Source organism: Heptranchias perlo, chromosome 38, assembly GCF_035084215.1.
Source record: "Heptranchias perlo isolate sHepPer1 chromosome 38, sHepPer1.hap1, whole genome shotgun sequence".
Lineage (NCBI taxonomy): Eukaryota > Metazoa > Chordata > Chondrichthyes > Hexanchiformes > Hexanchidae > Heptranchias > Heptranchias perlo.
Window position 1 is genome coordinate 11,654,949 of NC_090362.1, and position 19,907 is coordinate 11,674,855.

At 53.1% G+C, this 19,907-nt stretch overlaps 2 protein-coding genes and 1 non-coding gene across 3 annotated transcripts; 1 reads left to right on the forward strand and 2 right to left on the reverse strand.

The window, feature by feature from the left end:
• The first annotated feature begins 3,646 nt into the window (after positions 1 to 3,646).
• Positions 3,647 to 14,063, forward strand: LOC137304752 (sorting nexin-24-like). The gene is made up of 7 exons (XM_067973445.1): positions 3,647 to 4,128; positions 7,171 to 7,254; positions 8,537 to 8,641; positions 8,761 to 8,849; positions 11,167 to 11,199; positions 11,771 to 11,832; positions 13,180 to 14,063. The coding sequence occupies exons 1-7, from the start codon at positions 3,961 to 3,963 to the stop codon at positions 13,314 to 13,316; spliced, it is 678 nt and encodes a 225-aa protein (XP_067829546.1). The 5' UTR covers positions 3,647 to 3,960; the 3' UTR covers positions 13,317 to 14,063.
• Positions 14,045 to 19,108, reverse strand: ppib (peptidylprolyl isomerase B (cyclophilin B)). Its single transcript, XM_067973446.1, has 5 exons — positions 18,932 to 19,108; positions 16,766 to 16,879; positions 16,436 to 16,529; positions 14,690 to 14,874; positions 14,045 to 14,388 (listed from the first exon to the last, which is right to left on the reverse strand). The coding sequence occupies exons 1-5, from the start codon at positions 19,061 to 19,063 to the stop codon at positions 14,266 to 14,268; spliced, it is 648 nt and encodes a 215-aa protein (XP_067829547.1). The 5' UTR covers positions 19,064 to 19,108; the 3' UTR covers positions 14,045 to 14,265.
• Positions 16,596 to 16,739, reverse strand: LOC137304857 (small nucleolar RNA SNORA79). Its single transcript, XR_010958647.1, has one exon. It is a non-coding gene; the product is annotated as a small nucleolar RNA SNORA79 (small nucleolar RNA).
• Positions 19,109 to 19,907: the final 799 nt, after the last annotated feature.

Consider the following 19,907-nt stretch of genomic DNA (forward strand, 5'->3'; position numbering starts at 1 on the left):
CCGGGTTCGGTCTCTCTCCCTCTCTCTGTCTGGCCCGGGTTCGGACTCTCTCTCCGTCTGGCCCGGGTTCGGACTCTCTCTCCGTCTGGCCCAGGTTCGGACTCTCTCTCCGTCTGTCTGGCCCGGGTTCGGACTCTCTCTCTCTCTCTCTCTCTCTCTGCCTGGCCCGGGTTCGGACTCTCTCTCTCTCTGTCTGGCCCGGGTTCGGACTCTCTCTCTCTCTCTGTCTGGCCCGGGTTCGGACTCTCTCTCTCTCTCTGTCTGGCCCGGGTTCGGTCTCTCTCCCTCTCTCTCTCTCTGTCTGGCCCGGGTTCGGACTCTCTCTCTGTCTGGCCCGGGTTCGGACTCTCTCTCTGTCTGGCCCGGGTTCGGACTCTCTCTCTGTCTGGCCCGGGTTCGGACTCTCTCTCTGTCTGGCCCGGGTTCGGACTCTCTCTCTGTCTGGCCCGGGTTCGGTCTGTCTCTCTCTGTCTGGCCCGGGTTTGGACTCTCTCTCTGTCCGGCCCGGGTTCGGTCTCTCTCTCTCTGTCTGGCCCGGGTTCGGTCTCTCTCTCTGTCTGGCCCGGGTTTGGACTCTCTCTCTCTGTCTGGCCCGGGTTCGGTCTCTCTGTCTGTCTCGCCCGGGTTCGGTCTCTCTGTCTGTCTCGCCCGGGTTCGGACTCTCTCTCTCTGGCCCGGGTTCGGTCTCTCTGTCTGTCTGGCCCAGGTTCGGTCTCGCTCTCTCTCTGTCTGGCCCAGGTTCGGTCTCGCTCTCTCTCTGTCTGGCCCAGGTTCGGTCTCGCTCTCTCTCTCTCTGTCTGTCTGTCTGGCCCGGGTTTGGTCTCCCTCTCTCTGTCTGGCCCGGGTTCGGACTCTCTCTCTGTCTGGCCCGGGTTTGGACTCTCTCTCTGTCTGGCCCGGGTTCGGTCTCTCTCTCTGTCTGGCCCGGGTTCGGTCTCTCTCTCTGTCTGGCCCGGGTTCGGTCTCTCTCTCTCTGTCTGGCCCGGGTTCGGACTCTCTCTCTCTGTCTGGCCCGGGTTCGGTCTCTCTCCCTCTCTCTCTCTGTCTGGCCCGGGTTCGGACTCTCTCTCCGTCTGGCCCGGGTTCGGACTCTCTCTCCGTCTGGCCCAGGTTCGGACTCTCTCTCCGTCTGTCTGGCCCGGGTTCGGACTCTCTCTCTCTCTCTCTCTCTCTGCCTGGCCCGGGTTCGGACTCTCTCTCTCTCTGTCTGGCCCGGGTTCGGACTCTCTCTCTCTCTCTGTCTGGCCCGGGTTCGGACTCTCTCTCTCTCTCTGTCTGGCCCGGGTTCGGTCTCTCTCCCTCTCTCTCTCTCTGTCTGGCCCGGGTTCGGACTCTCTCTCTGTCTGGCCCGGGTTCGGACTCTCTCTCTGTCTGGCCCGGGTTCGGACTCTCTCTCTGTCTGGCCCGGGTTCGGACTCTCTCTCTGTCTGGCCCGGGTTCGGACTCTCTCTCTGTCTGGCCCGGGTTCGGTCTGTCTCTCTCTGTCTGGCCCGGGTTTGGACTCTCTCTCTGTCCGGCCCGGGTTCGGTCTCTCTCTCTCTGTCTGGCCCGGGTTCGGTCTCTCTCTCTGTCTGGCCCGGGTTTGGACTCTCTCTCTCTGTCTGGCCCGGGTTCGGTCTCTCTGTCTGTCTCGCCCGGGTTCGGTCTCTCTGTCTGTCTCGCCCGGGTTCGGACTCTCTCTCTCTGGCCCGGGTTCGTTCTCTCTGTCTGTCTGGCCCAGGTTCGGTCTCGCTCTCTCTCTGTCTGGCCCAGGTTCGGTCTCGCTCTCTCTCTGTCTGGCCCAGGTTCGGTCTCGCTCTCTCTCTCTCTGTCTGTCTGTCTGGCCCGGGTTTGGTCTCCCTCTCTCTGTCTGGCCCGGGTTCGGACTCTCTCTCTGTCTGGCCCGGGTTTGGACTCTCTCTCTGTCTGGCCCGGGTTCGGTCTCTCTCTCTGTCTGGCCCGGGTTCGGTCTCTCTCTCTGTCTGGCCCGGGTTCGGTCTCTCTCTCTGTCTGGCCCGGGTTCGGTCTCTCTCTCTGCCTGGCCCGGGTTCGGTCTCTCTCTCTGCCTGGCCCGGGTTCGGACTCTCTCTCTGCCTGGCCCGGGTTCGGACTCTCTCTCTGTCTGGCCCGGGTTCGGACTCTCTCTCTGTCTGGCCCGGGTTCGGACTCTCTCTCTGTCTGGCCCGGGTTCGGACTCTCTCTCTGTCTGGCCCGGGTTCGGTCTCTCACTCTCTCTGTCTGGCCCGGGTTCGGTCTCTCTCTCTCTGTCTGGCCCGGGTTCGGACTCTCTCTCTCTCTCTGTCTGGCCCGGGTTCGCTCTCTCTCTCTCTGTCTGGTCGGGTTTGCTCTCTCTCTCTCTGTCTGGCCCGGGTTCGGACTCTCTCTCTGTCTGGCCCGGGTTCGGTCTCTCTCTCTCCCTGTCTGGCCCGGGTTCGGACTCTCTCTCTGTCTGGCCCGGGTTCGGACTCTCTCTCTGTCTGGCCCGGGTTCGGTCTCTCTCTCTCTCTCTCTCTCTGTCTGGCCCGGGTTCGGACTCTCTCTCTGTCTGGCCCGGGTTCGGACTCTCTCTCTGTCTGGCCCGGGTTCGGACTCTCTCTCTGTCTGGCCCGGGTTCGGACTCTCTCTCTGTCTGGCCCGGGTTCGGACTCTCTCTCTGTCTGGCCCGGGTTCGGACTCTCTCTCTGTCTGGCCCGGGTTCGGACTCTCTCTCTGTCTGGCCCGGGTTCGGACTCTCTCTCTGTCTGGCCCGGGTTCGGACTCTCTCTCTGTCTGGCCCGGGTTCGGACTCTCTCTCTGTCTGGCCCGGGTTCGGACTCTCTCTCTGTCTGGCCCGGGTTCGGACTCTCTCTCTGTCTGGCCCGGGTTCGGACTCTCTCTCTGTCTGGCCCGGGTTCGGACTCTCTCTCTGTCTGGCCCGGGTTCGGACTCTCTCTCTCTGTCAGTCTGGCCCGGGTTCGGACTCTCTCCCTCTGTCTGTCTGGCCCGGGTTCGGTCTCTCTCCCTCTCTCTGTCTGGCCCGGGTTCGGTCTCTCTCACTCTCTCTGTCTGGCCCGGGTTCGGACTCTCTCTCTGTCTGGCCCGGGTTCTGTCTCTCTCTCCCTGTCTGGCCCGGGTTCGGTCTCTCTCCCTCTCTCTGTCTGGCCCGGGTTCGGACTCTCTCTCTGTCTGGCCCGGGTTCGGACTCTCTCTCTGTCTGGCCCGGGTTCGGACTCTCTCTCTCTGTCTGTCTGGCCCGGATTCGGACTCTCTCCCTCTGTCTGTCTGGCCCGGGTTCGGTCTCTCTCCCTCTCTCTGTCTGGCCCGGGTTCGGTCTCTCTCTCCCTGTCTGGCCCGGGTTCGGTCTCTCTCCCTCTCTCTGTCTGGCCCGGGTTCGGTCTCTCTCTCCCTGTCTGGCCCGGGTTCGGTCTCTCTCTCTCTCTCTCTGTCTGGCCCGGGTTCGGTCTCTCTCCCTCTCTCTGTCTGGCCCGGGTTCGGTCTCTCTCTCTGTCTGGCCCGGGTTCGGTCTCTCTCCCTCTCTCTCTCTCTGTATGGCCCGGGTTCGGACTCTCTCTCTGTCTGGCCCGGGTTCGGACTCTCTCTCTGTCTGGCCCGGGTTTGGACTCTCTCTCTGTCTGGCCCGGGTTCGGTCTCTCTCTCTGTCTGGCCCGGGTTCGGTCTCTCTCTCTGTCTGGCCCGGGTTCGGTCTCTCTCTGTCTGTCTGGCCCAGGTTCGGTCTCTCTCTCTGTCTGGCCCGGGTTCGATCTCTCTCTCTTTCTGTCTGGCCCGGGTTTGGTCTCTCTCTCTCTCTCTGTCTGGCCCGGGTTCGGTCTCTCTGTCTGTCTGGCCCGGGGCCGGGCTATATCTGTCTGTCTGGCCCGGGCTCTCTCTGTCTGTCTGTCTGTCTGTCTGGCCCGGGGCCGGGCTCTCTCTGTCTGTCTGTCTGTCTGGCCCGGGGCCAGGTGTGCGGGGGGCGGGGCTCAGCTTCACTCCCCGAGTCACTGAATGAAAACGCGGTTCGCCTTCACTCCAGGACTTGGCGCCCCGGAGACGGACACACTCAGCCCGGAGTCCCGGACCAGACCCGACCCGCAGCCGCTCCCCGCGATGATCGAGGTTCGGATCCCGTCCATCGGGCAGGAAGCGACCGGAGACTCGGACAAAGTGCACACGGTGAGCGGGGTCTGGGGGGATAGAGTCCCTGGGGGGGTGGGGGTCTCGGGGGGAGTCACCGGGGTGCGGGGGGTCCTCAGGGTGCGGGCGGGGGGGTCTGTTTTTCTGGACGTTGATTGCAGCCTCTCCTGTTAAAGGGACCCCCCCCCCTTTTTTTGACCATTTAAAGGGACAGGCGGGTGTTTCTCTCCCCTTCCGCCCTCTGATACCCCGCCCGTCTCTCAGTGAACCCGGACAGTTATTCAACCGTGGGGAGCAGCACAGCCAAGTCCTCCCCCAGCCTCCTGGCACTGAGCAGGGATGAGGCTCCCTGGATGATTTGCCTCTTTCCAGCCCAGGGACGCTGAAGCAATCGCAGCCTCCCGACTGCCCCCTCCCTGGTAGCCTGGATCAGCCACCTGAACCTGCAACCTGTGGTCTGAACCGCTCCAGGCGAGGAGCTCCCTCACTCTCATGCCCAATACTCTACAGTGCATTCACTTTGGGGCCAGATGGCAGGTGTCTGGCTGTTTGTGCATTGAAATTCAGACTGTACATTGCTTCTGTAAATGCAGTGGTAGTTTGCTGCCCGTATCCTAAGTGGCACCAAGTCCCGTTCACCCATCACCCCTGTGCTCGCTGACCTACATTGGCTCCCAGTTCCCTGGGGCACAGTGTGTAGCTTGGAACCCCTCGGCCCTCCTCTGTTATTGGGTTGTGGTTTCAGGGCAGGGTTGGTTTTCTTTTAACGCTGCTGAATCAGTGAACCCTGACTCTCGTTCTGAAATTAATAAAATTATCAGGGGCTCTGATTTAAGTTTTCAAGATTACTGAGGGAATTGACAAAACTGGTCCAGAGGGCGTGATGGTGAAGGCTTCAAAATCCCAGGGGATACAAGTTAAAAGATCAGGACGCGAGGAATAAGGAAGATAGTCGAGCTGTGGAACAAGTTACGGGGTGAAGGACGGTGGAAATGGGGGTCAAGGGACAACTGGGATGTGTTTGTGGGGAGGGAAAGTGTTGAAGGGGAGTAAAGGGGTCGTATTAAAGGGACATTTCCACATCCTGCTCCTAAACGTTCTGTTCTAAAGGGTTTGAAATGTTTCGGTGATATTTGCGCAGGCTTGCAATGGTGCATGTGTAATGGCAAGTGTGCAACAGCATGACGAGTGTGCAACAGCATGAGTGTAAGGGCGAGTGTGTAACGACACGGTGAGTGTGTGACGACGTGCAATGGTGATTGTGTCTCTGGTGTAAAGGTGAGGGAATTGCTTGATGCCCGAGGAAGTTTAAAACAGCCCATTCCAGTGCAAACACTCGGGTGTACAGAGCTCGTTTGGTTAAGAATCTCGACATAAGCAGATACTGGACGTAACCATAGCAACACCATGGTGCAAGAAATTGCCTATAACCATGGCAACGCCATGTACTGTGTTTGAGTTATAAAAGAAAATCTGTGTTTTGAATGAACCTAATCTGATGCAAATTTGATCTGATCATTATATTTTGTTCATTTGATGCTGTCCTTCAGTGACAGTGGGGAGATTTTAAGTTGCAAAGGCTGATGGAGGGGCTCAGGATTAGCCCTGATGGAAAGGTTTGAGCCTGGGGCTGGGAGTATCGGAACTGATATCTCGAGGCTCTAATGGAGGAAGATGCTGGATTGCTGAGATAGTGAGAGAGTCGACTGCCTAGGGTGGTTTTTCTAAATCAGAAGAAAAAAAGACTTGCGCCTTTCACAACCTCAGGACATTCAAAAGTACTTCATTGGCCGTAAAGTGCTTTTGAAGTGTAGTCACTGTTGTAATGTAGGAAACACGGCAGTCAATTTGTGCACAGCAAGATCCCACAAACAGCAATGAGATAATGACCAGATAATCTGTTTTACAACAACAACTTGCATTTGTATAGCGCCTTTAATGTAGTTAAGCGACCCAAGGCACTTCACAGGAACGATTATCAAACATAAGGAGATATTAGGACAAGTGACCCAAAGCTTGGCCAAAGAGGATGGTTTTAAGGAGTGCCTTAAAGGAGGAGAGAGAGAGGTGGAGAGGTGGACAGGTTTAGGGAGGGAATTCCAGAGCTTAGGGCCTAGGCAGCTGAAGGCTTGGCCGCCAATGGTGGAGCGATTAAAATCGGGGATGTGCAAATGGCCAGAATTGGAGGAGCGCAGAGATCTCGGAGGGTTGTTGGGCTGGAGGAGGTTACAGAGATAGGGAGGGGCGAGGCCATGGAGGGATTTGAAAACAAAGATGAGACGGGTAAACAGATTATCTCATTGCTGTTTGTGGGATCTTGCTTTGCACAAATTGGCGTTTCCTACATTACAACAGTGACCACACTTCAAAAGTACTTCGTTGGCTGTGAAGCACTTTGGGACGTCCTGAGGTTGTGAAAGGCGCTATATAAATGCAAGTCTGTCTTTATTTAAAGAGCTGGAGACTGCTGCACTCCTGCACTGAGCCAGCACTTTGCCATAATCCTGTTTCACAGTGAGTGAGGCACAGCTGCGACCGGCCTGTATGTGTGGATCAGCACTGCTTCAATGAGCTCCATTCACAGCTGTGCAGTGATCGAGGCCTCACTCACCCCCCGGAGGCAGCTGAACCAACACTGGGAGCTCCAGGTGCCTCTCTCTCTCTCTCTCTGCCCGTTAAACACTCTCTGAGCTCGGGATGAAGGAAGACTTTGTCCTGAGGGGCCACGTGATGGGAATGTCTGCTGAAGTCCGCCTCGCTGACCTCCGGAATGTTCCGTCAGCGGTGCCAGGTACTGCGGCGGGGTGGGTGGGGGGGGAGATCCTGGAACAATTATCCTCCCCCTCATTCCCCTGCACCCTGTCCCTTCCCTGGGGAAAAGTGGCTGCTCCCTGCGGACTACCTATTAACAGCCCCTCTGATTGGTCCCTCCCTCTTTTCTGGGGGGCCGAGTTTCCCTGTTTGTGGTTCAGATGGAGAGACTCCCCCTCCTCCCCGCCCCCTTCCCCCCCCCCCCCCCCCTTCCCCCCCCCCCCCCCTCCCCCAAGGTCTGCCTCCACTGATGCTGTTTCTCGTTGACAGGTATTCCGGGTCGAAGTTCTCACCAATGGGAGGAAACACGTCGTCGATCGTCGCTATCGAGACTTCCAGACTCTTCACAAAAAGGTGAGAATCCAGAGCAATGTATCTGGGAGGTCCAGGGACTGAGGGCTCCCCTGCGGCCTGGTGTGCCCTACATGGTTAATCAGCTGCAAGAGGCATCGCATCCAACACCCAGACCATCGCTCTGTGCTGAGTTAACAGATCTTGGGCTCTACACTTGGCCTCAGTGCCCAGGATGGGAAAAACCAGCCCGGATTTCTGTCCCAGATCCCAACAGTGACCCAAGGCATCCAGACAGGACCGGGCTCGGCCCCCAAGGTTGAATAGCTCACTGTCTGGGCTTGCACACATGGAAATATACTGATGGTATTTTGGGATGAAGATCCCACGACTTTTTGGGGTGGGGTCAGATGTAGGTTCAGGGTAAGATTGAGATTCAAAGAACTAGGGGTGCAGAGCTCCATCGCTGACCTTTCACCTCTTGGATCTGTGTTCAAATCCAGCCAGGCTCAATCTCAGTCCAGGTCTGTGAGTCGGAGCTGACAATACAGAACTCTCCCTAACTTGGTATTAAATTGGGTACAGAGCGGCTGGTGTGGGAAATGGAAGAGGTGTAAAGAAGGGCACAATTCTGTGAGTGATGAAACATAACACTGGGATGGTGTAGAGGGAGCTTTACTCTGTATCTAACCCGTGCTGTACCTGCCCTGGGAGTGTTTAGTAATGACACTGTGTCCAAAATGGGAATGTGCCCCATTCCCTGGCACTAATATTCCTCAGATGTAGTTTGACGGGCTGGTTGTATTAGTGGTTCCCATTGCTAGAGGTCACTTGTCTGCAATCTGTCTGGGGGACACTGGTTAGACTCCAGTGTCACTCGATCAATCCTCTTTAAATAGTCCTGATGTTGGCTGTAAACAGATTGAGACGAGGGCTGTGGGACGCTGGTGTCAGTGAAGGAATGTCTAGGAAGCAAGAGCTAATTACAGCCCTGTGATGTCAATGGGGTTGGGTTACAGGTTTATTTGAGTGCACGTTTAACATCACAGCGCAGCATTAGAATGAAAGAACAGTGCAGTGGGCAAAGGGTGATAGCACGGCCCTCACACACAACTACCCAGGCCAGGCCCGTCTCACTGACCAAGGGAACCGAGGGGAGCAACATTTGGACTTGCTGCCACATCCAATACATCCTCCTCCCCCCCCCCCCCCCACCCCCCCCAGCTCTCTTCCTCCCCCCTCCCCCCCCCCCCCCCCCCCCGGCTTTCCTCTTCCTCCTCTCCCCTGCATGAACTGTGTGCCGAGCTCTCAGGCTGACAATGTTTCTTTTGACTGTTTCCAATAGTTAAAAAAGACAACAAAAACTCCAGACTTCCCCCCAAAGCGAGGTCTGAATCGGCGGCCAAAGGCCCTGGAGCAGAAGAGAACTGGATTGGAAGCATATTTACAGGTGAGGAGCTTCCCGGAGTGGGGAGGGGAGGGGAGAGGGACCGAGCCCGAGAGAGGGACCAGGGCGGGGGGCCCAGGAGTGTAATGCTTCAGACATTGACCGGTCTGTCTCTGACACAGGGCCTCATGTGTGACGGTCAGCAGCTGCCCCGGGAGATTCTCGACTTCCTGAACATCAAACACGTCCCGTCCAGAAAGCAGACTTTGAGGTCAGTCCCCTCACTCCTCGTACTCGGGTATTGTTTACATTTCACTCCCTGCTTTACGGGGCTCACTCGTAGGAGAGATACGCACGATTAATACGAGGACAGGTTGCATAGACTAGGTTTGTATTCTCTTGCGTATAGAAGATTAAGGGGTGATCTAATTGAGCTGTTTAAGATGATTAAAGGATTTAAGGATTGAGAGAAACTATTTCCTCTGGTTTGGTTGGAGGGGTGGGTGGAAAAGAGTCCAGAACAAGGGGGCATAACCTTAAAATTGGAGCCAGGCCGTTCAGGGGTGATGTCAGGAAGCACTTCTTCACACAAAAGGGAGTGGAAATCTGGAACTCTCTCCCCCAGTTGAGGCTAGTTGTCAATTGAAAACACCAAAACTGAGATTGATAGATTTTTTTGTCGGGTGAGGGTATTAAGAGTTACGGAACCAAGATGGGTAAATGGAGTTAAGATACAGATCAGCCATGATCTTATTGAATGGTGTGACAGGCTCGAGGGGCTGAATGGCCTCCTCCTGTTCCTATGACATCCCATAGAGACTTGGAAGGAAGAGTTAGAGAGTCACTACTGTAATGTAAATAACTTTAACTATAATTTGAAACTTGGGCTATTTTAACTCTCAGAAATGCAGAAGTTGTGGTTTTTCTCCCCCCCCGCCATTATTGGATGAAGCCGAATGCTCCACCTGGTGGCCACGATGAGAAATGGCAGCTCAGAGTCTCCCATTGCTGAGAGTGATGCTTTGGCCCAGTGCCTCTCTGACAGAGGATTCCTGGGGCCCTGGGCATCGTAGAGCATTCAGGGCCCCTCCGCACAAACCCCCCCCCATCATCCGTTTCAGATGAGACGTTAAACCGAGGCCCCCTTCGTCCCCTTGGGTGGATGTGAAAGATCCCATGACCCCTATTGGAAGAAGAGCAGGGTAGGTCCTTGGACCAATGTTTATCCCTCAACCAACATCACTTAAAAAAAAAACACAGGGACAGCATTTCCAAACTAATTCATTGACTGTGAAACACTTTGGGACGTCCTGAGGACATGAAGGGGTCTGTCAAAATGCAAGTTATTTCTTTAACTGCCCTCCATTCGCGGGATCCTATCCGCTTCATGTGGAGAATTCCCAGAACACCTGTTTTGCTCTTGCTTTCCAGAGGAAAAAATCTCTGAAACCCCCTCTGAGACGGAGATACTGACACAAGGAGTCACCATTAACCCTGGTGATCCAAAATTTCACACTTAGGAATTGTCCAGTGTTGAGGGGTCTAGTTGCAGTGCGACGGGGCACTGGGTGGGGGTTTGCAGTGCGACGGGGCACTGGGTGGGGGTTTGCAGTGCGACGGGGCACTGGGTGGGGGTTTGCAGTGCGACGGGGCACTGGGTGGGGCAGCAATGTTGCAGCCCAGTACCGTCCAAGAACCAAAAGTGTCAGACCCACTGTGCGTATAGCAGGGCCTTACCCAAAGTCAGAGGGAACATAGAAACAGTAGGAGACCCTTCACTTCCCCCCCCCCGAGCCTGTTCCACCATTCAGTTAGATCATGGCTGATCTGCGCCTCAACTCCATTTACCTGCCTTTGCTCCATATCCCTTGATACCCTTAGCTAATAAAAGAAAATCTATCCATCTCAGTCTTGCCTGCGATAACTCCCTTGACCTGCCCCTGCATGGTCTTCACGTCTGATTGAAATGTGTGCCGGGACCCATTAATAGCCGTGTCCAGGTGAAGGGCCGGGGCCCACGGTGTCAGGTATCGCTGAGGCCAGAAAGAGTAGGAGAGAAGTGGAGGTAAATCTAGGAGTGGTTCAGTGATCTCGAAGCATGGGTTTCAAACTCCTGTAGATTGTGGGAGGGAGGGAGGGAAGACAGGGAGCTGAGGAGAGGCAATATAAATTAAACGGTTCAATTTTAAAATGGGGGGCGCAGGAACAGAGAGGCCTGGAGGTTTATGTTGAAGAAATCTTTGAAGGCGGCAGGACAAGTTGATAAGGCTGTTTTTAAAAAAAAAAATCATACAGGATCCTGGGCTTTATAAACCGAGGCATGGAGTACAAAAGCAAGGAAGTTATGCTGAACCTTTATAAAATACTGGTTAGGCCTCAGCTGGAGTATTGTTTTCAATTGTAGGCACCACACTTTTTCGGAAGGAAGGATTGGGGATTAGGAGCCAAGGATTAAGGGAGGAAAAGTTCAGGGGAGCACTGACCATGATAATATTGATAGAGACAGGCAAGAAAAGTTGTGACCTGAGATTGGAGTCTTTCTCTGTTTATCACTTTGTTCTGCTCTAATGTAATTCCTTTCCTTTTAGTGCCCTGGATGAACTCGACTTGCAAAACTACAGGTGAGCACAAGGAACCTCTAGCTCTCCTGGACAGCCTCCCATCTTCCACCCTCCGCAAACTTAAGCTCATCCAAAACCCCTCTCCTAACTCGCACCAAGTCCCGTCACCCCTGTGCTCGCTGACCTACATTGGCTCCTGGTTTAAAAATTCTCATCCGTGTTCAAATCCCTCCGTGGCCTCGCCCACTCCCTATCTCTGGGACCTCCTCCAGCCCTACAACCCTCCGAGATCTCTGCATTCCTCCAGTTCTGGCTTTGTGCATCCCCCGCTTCCTTCGCCCCTCCATTAGCGGCCGTGCCTTCAGCTGCCCAGGCCATAAGCTTCTGGCATTCCCTCCCTAAATTCCCCTCTACTCCTTTTAAGATGCTCCTTAAAACCTACCTCTTTGACCAAGCTTTTGGTCGCTTGCCTAATATCTCATGTGGCTGGGAATCAGTCTTTGTTAGAGTAGAGCCCCCACTACACTGTCCCATCAGACACTCCCAGGGCAGGTAGAGCCCAGTGCGAAGTAGGGAATTGATGCTGTTATTTTCGCACTAAGCCGTCTCTCCCTCCTCCCGTTTGTTGCAGGTGTTTCCGTCGCGAGGTGGTCAGTTTCACAAAGGATGCCTTTGCCTATCCGACTGCTGCAGGTAATGGGGGTGAAATGAAGTGGGAGGGCGATTGCTGTTAATGAGCAATTCAGAAGCAGGGAGGCGCAGAAAGTCCATTGCAGTCAGGGGCAGGACAGGCAGCTGTGCAGCTCTGTGTTCTAGAAGGGGATCATGCGGCAGAAAAGATGAGGGTAACAGGCCAATAATGGGGAGACACCCATTGTTGGGAGAGGGAACAGGGCAGTTAACGGGAGGGGCTAAATCTGGGGAGATGGTGGGGAATAAGGACGCAGTGTGGGGGTAGGTAAGGAATTCCATGGAGTGCTGCACTGTCGGAGGGTCAGTACTGAGGGAGCGCTGCAGTCGGAGGAGCTGCCTTTCGGCTGAGGTTGGTGAGGTCTACCTGCCAGGCCAGACGGTAACGATCCCACAGCACCATACACATTGGGACTTCCTCCCCAACACACCTAACTGATCATCGATCTGAGTGCAGTTTGGGGGCTGATGTTGGCAGTCTGCTCTTTGAAAACTAATTCACTGTGGGAAGCTTTGCAATGTTCCCATCTGATATAAACTAAAGGGCACAATTCTAAAAGGGGTACATGAACAGAGATCTGGGGATATATGTACACAAGTCGTTGAAGGTGGCAGGGCAGGTTGAGAAAGCTGTTTTTTTTTTAAAAAAAAGCATACGGGATCCTGGGCTTTATAAATAGAGGCCTAGAGTACAAAAGCAAGGAAGTCATGATGAACCTTTATAAAACACTCGTTCGATCACAACTGGAGAATTGTGACCAATTCTGGGCACCGCACTTTAGGAAGGATGTGAAGGCTTTAGAGAGTGCAGGAAAGATTTACTGGAATGATTCCAGGGATGAGGGACTTTAGTTACGGGGATAGACTGGAGAAGCTGGGGTTGTTCTCCTTGGAACAGAGACGGTTGCGAGGAGATTTGATAGAGGTATTCAAAATCATGAAGGGTCTACACAGAGTAGATAGAGAGAAACTTCCCATTGGCAGAAGGGTCAAGAACCAGAGGACATAGATTTAAGGTGATTGGCAAAAGAACCAAAGGCAACATGAGGAAAAACTTTGTCAAGTAGCGAGTGGTTAGGATCTGGAATGCACTGCTGTGGAGGGAGGCAGATTCAATCATGGCCTTCAAAAGGGACCTGGATAAGTACTTGAAAGGAAAAAATTTGCAGGGCTACAGGGATTGGTGGGGGATGGACTTGATGGGCTCCTTCCCTGCTTGTAACCTTTCTATGAGGTGCTGTCTGAATGCTGGGATTATTTACTATTCAATAGGGAGCCCTGGGTCAGTTGGACCCCTCAAATCTGGACTCTGTTGTGTCAGGACTCATTCTCTCTCTCCTTGCTTTTCAGACCTTCTCCCGAATGTGATTGTGGCAGGTGTCCTTCAGGGCCTGTACTTGACTGATCCCGACTTGGAGACCCACCATGGACTGGACTTTGCCGGAAGAGCCACACTGCACATCACGGGCCCAGAAAGCATTGTCTGACACAGTCTTTCACTAATATTGATTCTCTAAGCAACCCTTGCTCACGGCAAAACAGTCCCCAAGCTTGTTATTGTATACTGTTATGTAATTTTTAAAACCAATCACTTTCCCTCTCCACTTCCATTCACAGTGCAAGGGTTAAGGTGTGCTACACGTCCTGGGTTAGGTGGGAAGTGATTACGAGTGTCAGAAAGCATGATAATTAGAGAGGAAAGGTGAGCGACTCTCTGCACCGCCTGTTAAAATCCAGTGCAGATTGATGGGACTATTGCCTCTTGCCAGCTGATGAGCACCTGTAAGGGTCATACATGAAATAAGTTTGAATTCACATATCTTGGTTCCTCATATCATGGATGAGAAAAGTGGAGAGATTGTCATGGTGATGGTAGTAGTTACTGGGCTGAGGGATATTTAGCTTTTGACAGAGTAAAGCTTCCTCTTCTGGGCGTGTTTGATGGGACAATGCAAAGTGTTCTATTCTCAGCATTAGTCTCCCTCACTCACTCTGAACACCCGTTTGTTTTTAATCACAAGCAAATTTCACTTTTGTAAAGTGTGTAATTTTTAATCTTGCCATCTGCTGGAATGCAGGCTTATAAACCTCACTCCATATACCATTGGTTTCTGTAAGTGGTTCCCTGCACTGTTTCATGTGCTGCAGTCGTTCAGTCCAGTGGTCCATTTGTACACAGGTTCCAGAATATTCCAATTTACACAATAAACCAGTCTATTAGAAAACCCATGGCATTTATTAGAGGTATGGATATTTTTTCTTTACAAAGGTGATAAGAACCAGTGTTTCAGGAATGTTCGGATATCAACAAGGCATGGAAGCCCAGGTTCGATATAAAGTTAAACAGATCTCCCAGCTCGGTCATTAGTGCTGAAAGCATCCTGCCAGGGCAGAGGGCCAGTCTCTGCAGCTCACTGCCCGTCGCCAGCGGACAGGTTACTCTTTGGCAATGGCATAGGGTTTCTCCACCTCGATTGTGCCGCAGGCTGCGATGACCACGTCCTTCAGCGGTCGATCTCGGCTGTCTGTCTTCGAGGCCTCAACTTTTTTTATAATGTCCTGCAAAAAAAGGCAGCGTTAAATTCTCAAGCCAAAGACAAGGAATCTATTAAACGTGGGATGCAGAGCCTCACCTCCCCACTCCAGGTGTGGAACACAGCCTGTGATGGGAGAGGGAGTGTGTAACAGGCCTCAGCTGGCTCCAGCTTTCATTCTCATTTTGGTGCTTAAAATACACAGGAGACGGTCACCCACAACACTGCCAGAGAGTCTGGTTGTTTTCTGTGCAATTGCCTTTTTTTGGGGGTTTGCTGCTGAAATTACAGAGTGTGGGGGGAGGGGAGATGTCAAAAATCCGTACCATTCCTTCTATGACTTTCCCAAACACGACATGCTTCCCGTCCAGCCAGGTGGTCTTGACCGTGGTGATGAAGAATTGGGATCCGTTGGTATCTTTGCCAGCGTTGGCCATACTGACCCAGCCCGGGCCATAGTGTTTCAGCTTGAAGTTCTCGTCGGAGAAACGGTCACCGTAGATACTCTTACCTGAAAAGGGAGTTTGGGGGGAGAGAGAACAAACAGTCAATCCAGTCCCTCTAGTGGGAACAGCCTCAATGTCTGCATCAGCCCATAAACCACAGCAAAACTTAGAAGATCCTGGCACATTTGGTAGTCCATTGGAATGTTCAAAATGAGAGATAAAGTCCCATCCACTATAGAGAAACGTCAGGGGGAAAAAAAGACAAGGGAAATCAACTTGGATTTGTTAAAGGCAAATTTTGTGTTTAACTAACCTGATTGAGTTTTTTGATGAGGGCAGTGCAGTTGATGTGTATATGGACTTCCAAAAGGTGTTTGATAAAGTGCTGCATAATAGGTTTGTCAGCAAAATTGAAGCCCATGGAATAAAAGGGGCAGTGGCAGCATGGATACAAAATTGACTTAAGTAGTGGTGAATGCTTGTTTTTCGGACTAGAGGGAGTAGTGGTCCCCAGGGGTCGGTGCTGGGATCACTGCTTTCCTCGATATATATTAATGACTTGGACTTGGATGTACAGGGCACAATTTCCAAATGACACAAAACTTGGAAGGGTAGTGAACAGTGAGGAGGATAGTGATAGACTTCAAGAGGACAGAGACAGGCTGGTGGGATGGGCGGACACATGGTAGATGAAATTCAACACAGAAGTGCAAAATGATCATTTTGGCAGAAAAAATGAGGAGAGACAATATAAACTAAAGGGTACAATTCTAAAGGGGGTGCAGGAACAGAGAGATCTGAGGGTGTATGTGCACAAATCATTGAAGGTGGCAGGGCAGGTTGAGAAAGCGGTTAAAAAAAGCATACGGGATCCTGGGCTTTATAAATAGAGGCATAGAGTACAAGAGCGAAGTTATGATGAAGGTTTATAAAATACTGGTTCAGCCATAACCAGAGTATTGTGTCCAGTTCTGGGCACCGCACTTTAGGAAGGATGTGAAGGCCTTAGAAGAGATTTACTAGAATGATTCTAGGGATGAGGGACTTTAGTTATGTGGATAGACTGGAGTAGCTGGAGTTGTTCTCCTTAGAGCAGAGAAGGTTGCAAGGAGATTTGATAGAGGTATTCAAAATCAGGAAGGGTCTAGACAGTAGATGAGAGAAACTGTTCCCATTGGCAAAAGGGTCAAGAACCAGAGGACATAGATTTAAGGTGATTGGAAAAAGAACCAAAGGCGACATGAGGAAAAACTTTTTTTTTAAAAAAAGCAAGTGGTTAGGATCTGGAATGCACTGCCTGAGGGGGTGGTGAAGGCAGATTCGATCGTGGCTTTCAAAAGGGCATTGAATAAGTATTTGAAGGAAAAAAATTTGCAGAGATATGGGGAAAGGGCAGGGGAGTGGGACTAGCCGGATTGCTCTTGCAGAGAGCTGGTGGACTCGATGGGCCGAATGGCCGCCTTCTGTGCTGTAACCATTCTATGATATGGAAGGCCTCGCCCCCCCCCCCACCCGCTGCAGGGTGCACGGTACAGCCCCGCCCCCCCCACCGCAGGGTGCACGGCACGGCCCCGCCCCTTGCAGGGCGCAATACAAGTTTATGACAGTACAGGCTCACTCACTCACCACCAGTGCCATCTCCACGGGTGAAATCCCCTCCCTGGATCATGAAATCTTTGATCACCCGGTGGAATTTGCTGTCCTTGTAGCCAAAGCCTTTCTGCAGAGAAAGTAGGAGATTAACCGGGGGGAGTGACAGCTGCCTGACCCCAGAACAAGTGTCTGTGTGTGTCTGACTCCGCAAAATTCAAAACACAGATGGACAAACCCGGTTGTCCCAGTGCGTTCCGAGTGAATAAAGTCATGTTTAATCTCCGACGACATAAAATCCTGAAGCCGGAGCTTGGGGCAACAGGAGGAACAGTCATCGTGGGAAAATACTGGGAGAATACTCACCTCTCCCGTCGCCAAAGCAACAAAGTTTTCAACCGTCTTAGGAACCGTCTTCCCAAAAAGACCAAATACTATACGGCCTGCGTCCTCATCTCCGATCTTGATATCAAAGTACACCTATAGGAGGGAAATCAGACAGGAGTGAGCTCACACTGGGCAGGAGCATATACTGGTTAGTCACACAATGGATATTACATATGCTCAGGGCAGTGAGTGAACAAGGCGGTGTTCCAAGTGTCAGGATTGAATGGGGAGAACCACATTAAACCATCATTCTGTATCCAATGTGGCTGACCTGCTGGATCCAATCTCACTGTGTACCATAGGCAAGGAGAGAGCAAGGAGATGGGCACAGGAAGGGGGGGGGGGAAAAAGAGCATGAGGGGCATTTTCTTGTTTTAAACTGATCGGAGTTGAGTTGGGTGGGTTGCGATCAGAGAGACTCCCAGCCCTTGCACTGTGACAGTCACCCCAAGGTGCCTGGCAGTAACCATGGTCACTGCAGCTGCCAAAGTGCCCCGATAAGATAGTAACTCGGTGCCTGGCACCTCCCGTGTGTGCACACTTTCCACAAGGTTACCCAGGGAAAGGTTAAGATTAATTTTGAAAGCAAAAATTCCCCTTTTCTCAATCTAACAGGAAGTGTACAGTAACAGCCCCCTCCCCCAGAGAGACCAGGGAAAGAGTGTGGAACCCAAGCCACCGCCCACCGTGGCACCCATGTGGCCCATGTTAGCTGTACAAGGAGTTGACTATTGGTACTTGCCCTAAACCCCAGTTCAATTACTCTGCAGTTCCAGTCACCTGGGGGAGCATAAAAATGCACAGTTAAAACAATGATGCCACACTGTGGGGTGAGTGTTCCAAGACATACAGCTGAAGGGAATTCCATTCACAGCCTGCAGAGAAAGTGCTACCGGGACAGAATGTCCTCCCTGGGCTGGTGGAGAGTCCTGGAACACTGAACATCACCTGCCCATCTTCTCCCAGCACCCTAGCATAGGCTTCCTAGGGAAACTGAATGGTGGGCAGCAAGGCTACAAAAATTATCCAATAATAAAAACAGAAAATGCTGGAAAAGCTCAGCAAGTGAGGCAGCATCTGTGATGAAAGAAACAGTTAATATTTCACGTCGAAGGACCGTTCAATCCAATAAAGTAGGAATAGGTAATTATTTCAACCAAATGACCCTGATTTGCAGGAGCCAAAGTGTGTGGGAGCAGATCTTTTACATCCACCCGTTTAACATCTCACCTCAAACACAGCATCTCCGACAGTGCAGCACTTCCTCGGTACTGCACTGGGAGTGTTAGCCTAGATTCTGTGCTCAAGTCTCTGGAGTGGGATTGAACCCACAACCTTCAGACTCACGGAAGAGTGGTACCCACGGAGGCACCCCCCACCCCAGATCCCCTTCCCCAACCTGACACCTCAGGGACCCCATGTGATGCCTTCACAGATCTCCCAGGAGCCAGTAACCCAGTTTGAAAGATAACGGCTGGTCACGATTTCATTTAGAACCTTTCTCCACCCCACCCCAGTTCTTCTACAGATTCCTCATCCCATTCCCAGCCCAGGAGATGGCACTAGGTGTTAATGGATTAGACCCATCCCTGCCACCTCCCTTCCACTCACACCAAAACTGGGGAACATCTCTCCCAATCTCTCTCTGGTTTAAACTCAGAGTTCTTGTGACATCCTTTGGTTCCACTTTCCTGTATTTACTCCATCACCCATGATATTGACCCAGCATCCACAGTCCCCCCACCCCACAGTCCCCCTCCCCACCCCAGACCCCCCCACCGTGTCCCCCTCCCCTCCCCACACCCACAGTCCCCCCACCCCACCGTGCCCCCCTCCCCACCCCAGACCCCCCCACCGTGCCCCCCTCCCCACCCCAGACCCCCCCACCGTGCCCCCCTCCCCACCGTGCCCCCCTCCCCACCCCAGACCCCCCCACCGTGTCCCCCTCCCCTCCCCAGACCCCCCCACAGTCCCCCTCCCCCCAGTGTCCCCCCCCACAGTCCCCACCCCCCACACACAGTCCCCATCCCCACAGTCCCCCTCCCCACCCCAGACCCCCTCCCCCAACCTTGCCAAACCCCGCTATCTCTCCCCCACGACATCCCCCCGCCCCAGACCAGACCCAGATTTGCCTCCTCCCACTACCTTGATAGTAATTTTCGGCCCCTTTTTCTTTTCGTCGGCCTGCGAGGCCCCGGGGAGCAGCAGGAAGGTGAGGGCAGCAGTAAGCAGCGCGGCGGCGAGCAACAGCTTCATGTTCCTGTCGGAGAGGCGCATCCACCGGCCTGGGGAGTGGGGCCAGATTGAGGCCGGAGGGGCAGCGCCGCCCCGCAAAATGGCGGCTCCAGGACCACCCACTACGACCCAGGGGGGGAAACACTAATCACAACCCGCAGCAACAGCACTCACAGCTCAGCCCGACCTGCACCAACCAATACACCTATATTATTCAAAACTATTCTCCCCAACTGGCGGCTTACAAGGCCCGCCGCAGGTCATATCGGAATCCAATTGTTAATTATGTGCCTAACCCCCTTCCTTGGGAATGGTATAGTCCAAGCCCCAGCTCGCCACTCACGCGCATGCCCCGCAGGTAAGGCAAAACTATTCTGCACACCGGGGAGTTTAAAATCGGCTGTCAAAGAAAAACATCAAGAAATGGTCTAATATCATCGGCGAATTGGACAGAAATAAAATAAAATTAAAATAACTTCAGTTTCGAAAGGCTTCTTGATTTTTTTTTACATTTTCTTTCTGTATTAGCAGTGAATTACTGATCACCCCTGACCTTTGTGGTATATTCCGAAGCCCCGCCATTTCCAAAGACTCGAACGTGCCACGTTACTCGCTCATGATTGGCCTACGGGTGTCAGCGGCTAGACCAATCAGAACTGACAGACTGGAGGCATCAGCCAATAGAAATCCGAATGAGGACAAAAGCCGTTCCGCCCCCAACCAAGGACCACGTGGCCCTGAGGCGGCCAATGAAAAATTAGTGTCTGCTGTTGCTGGGTAGGTTTGGGGCTTAGCCTGAGGGCTCATGAGCCTGGGGCTGCTTTACACCAGGAATCACTGGGCAGTGATCAGGAGTGGGAGTCCTGGCTGGTTATTGACCTCTCAC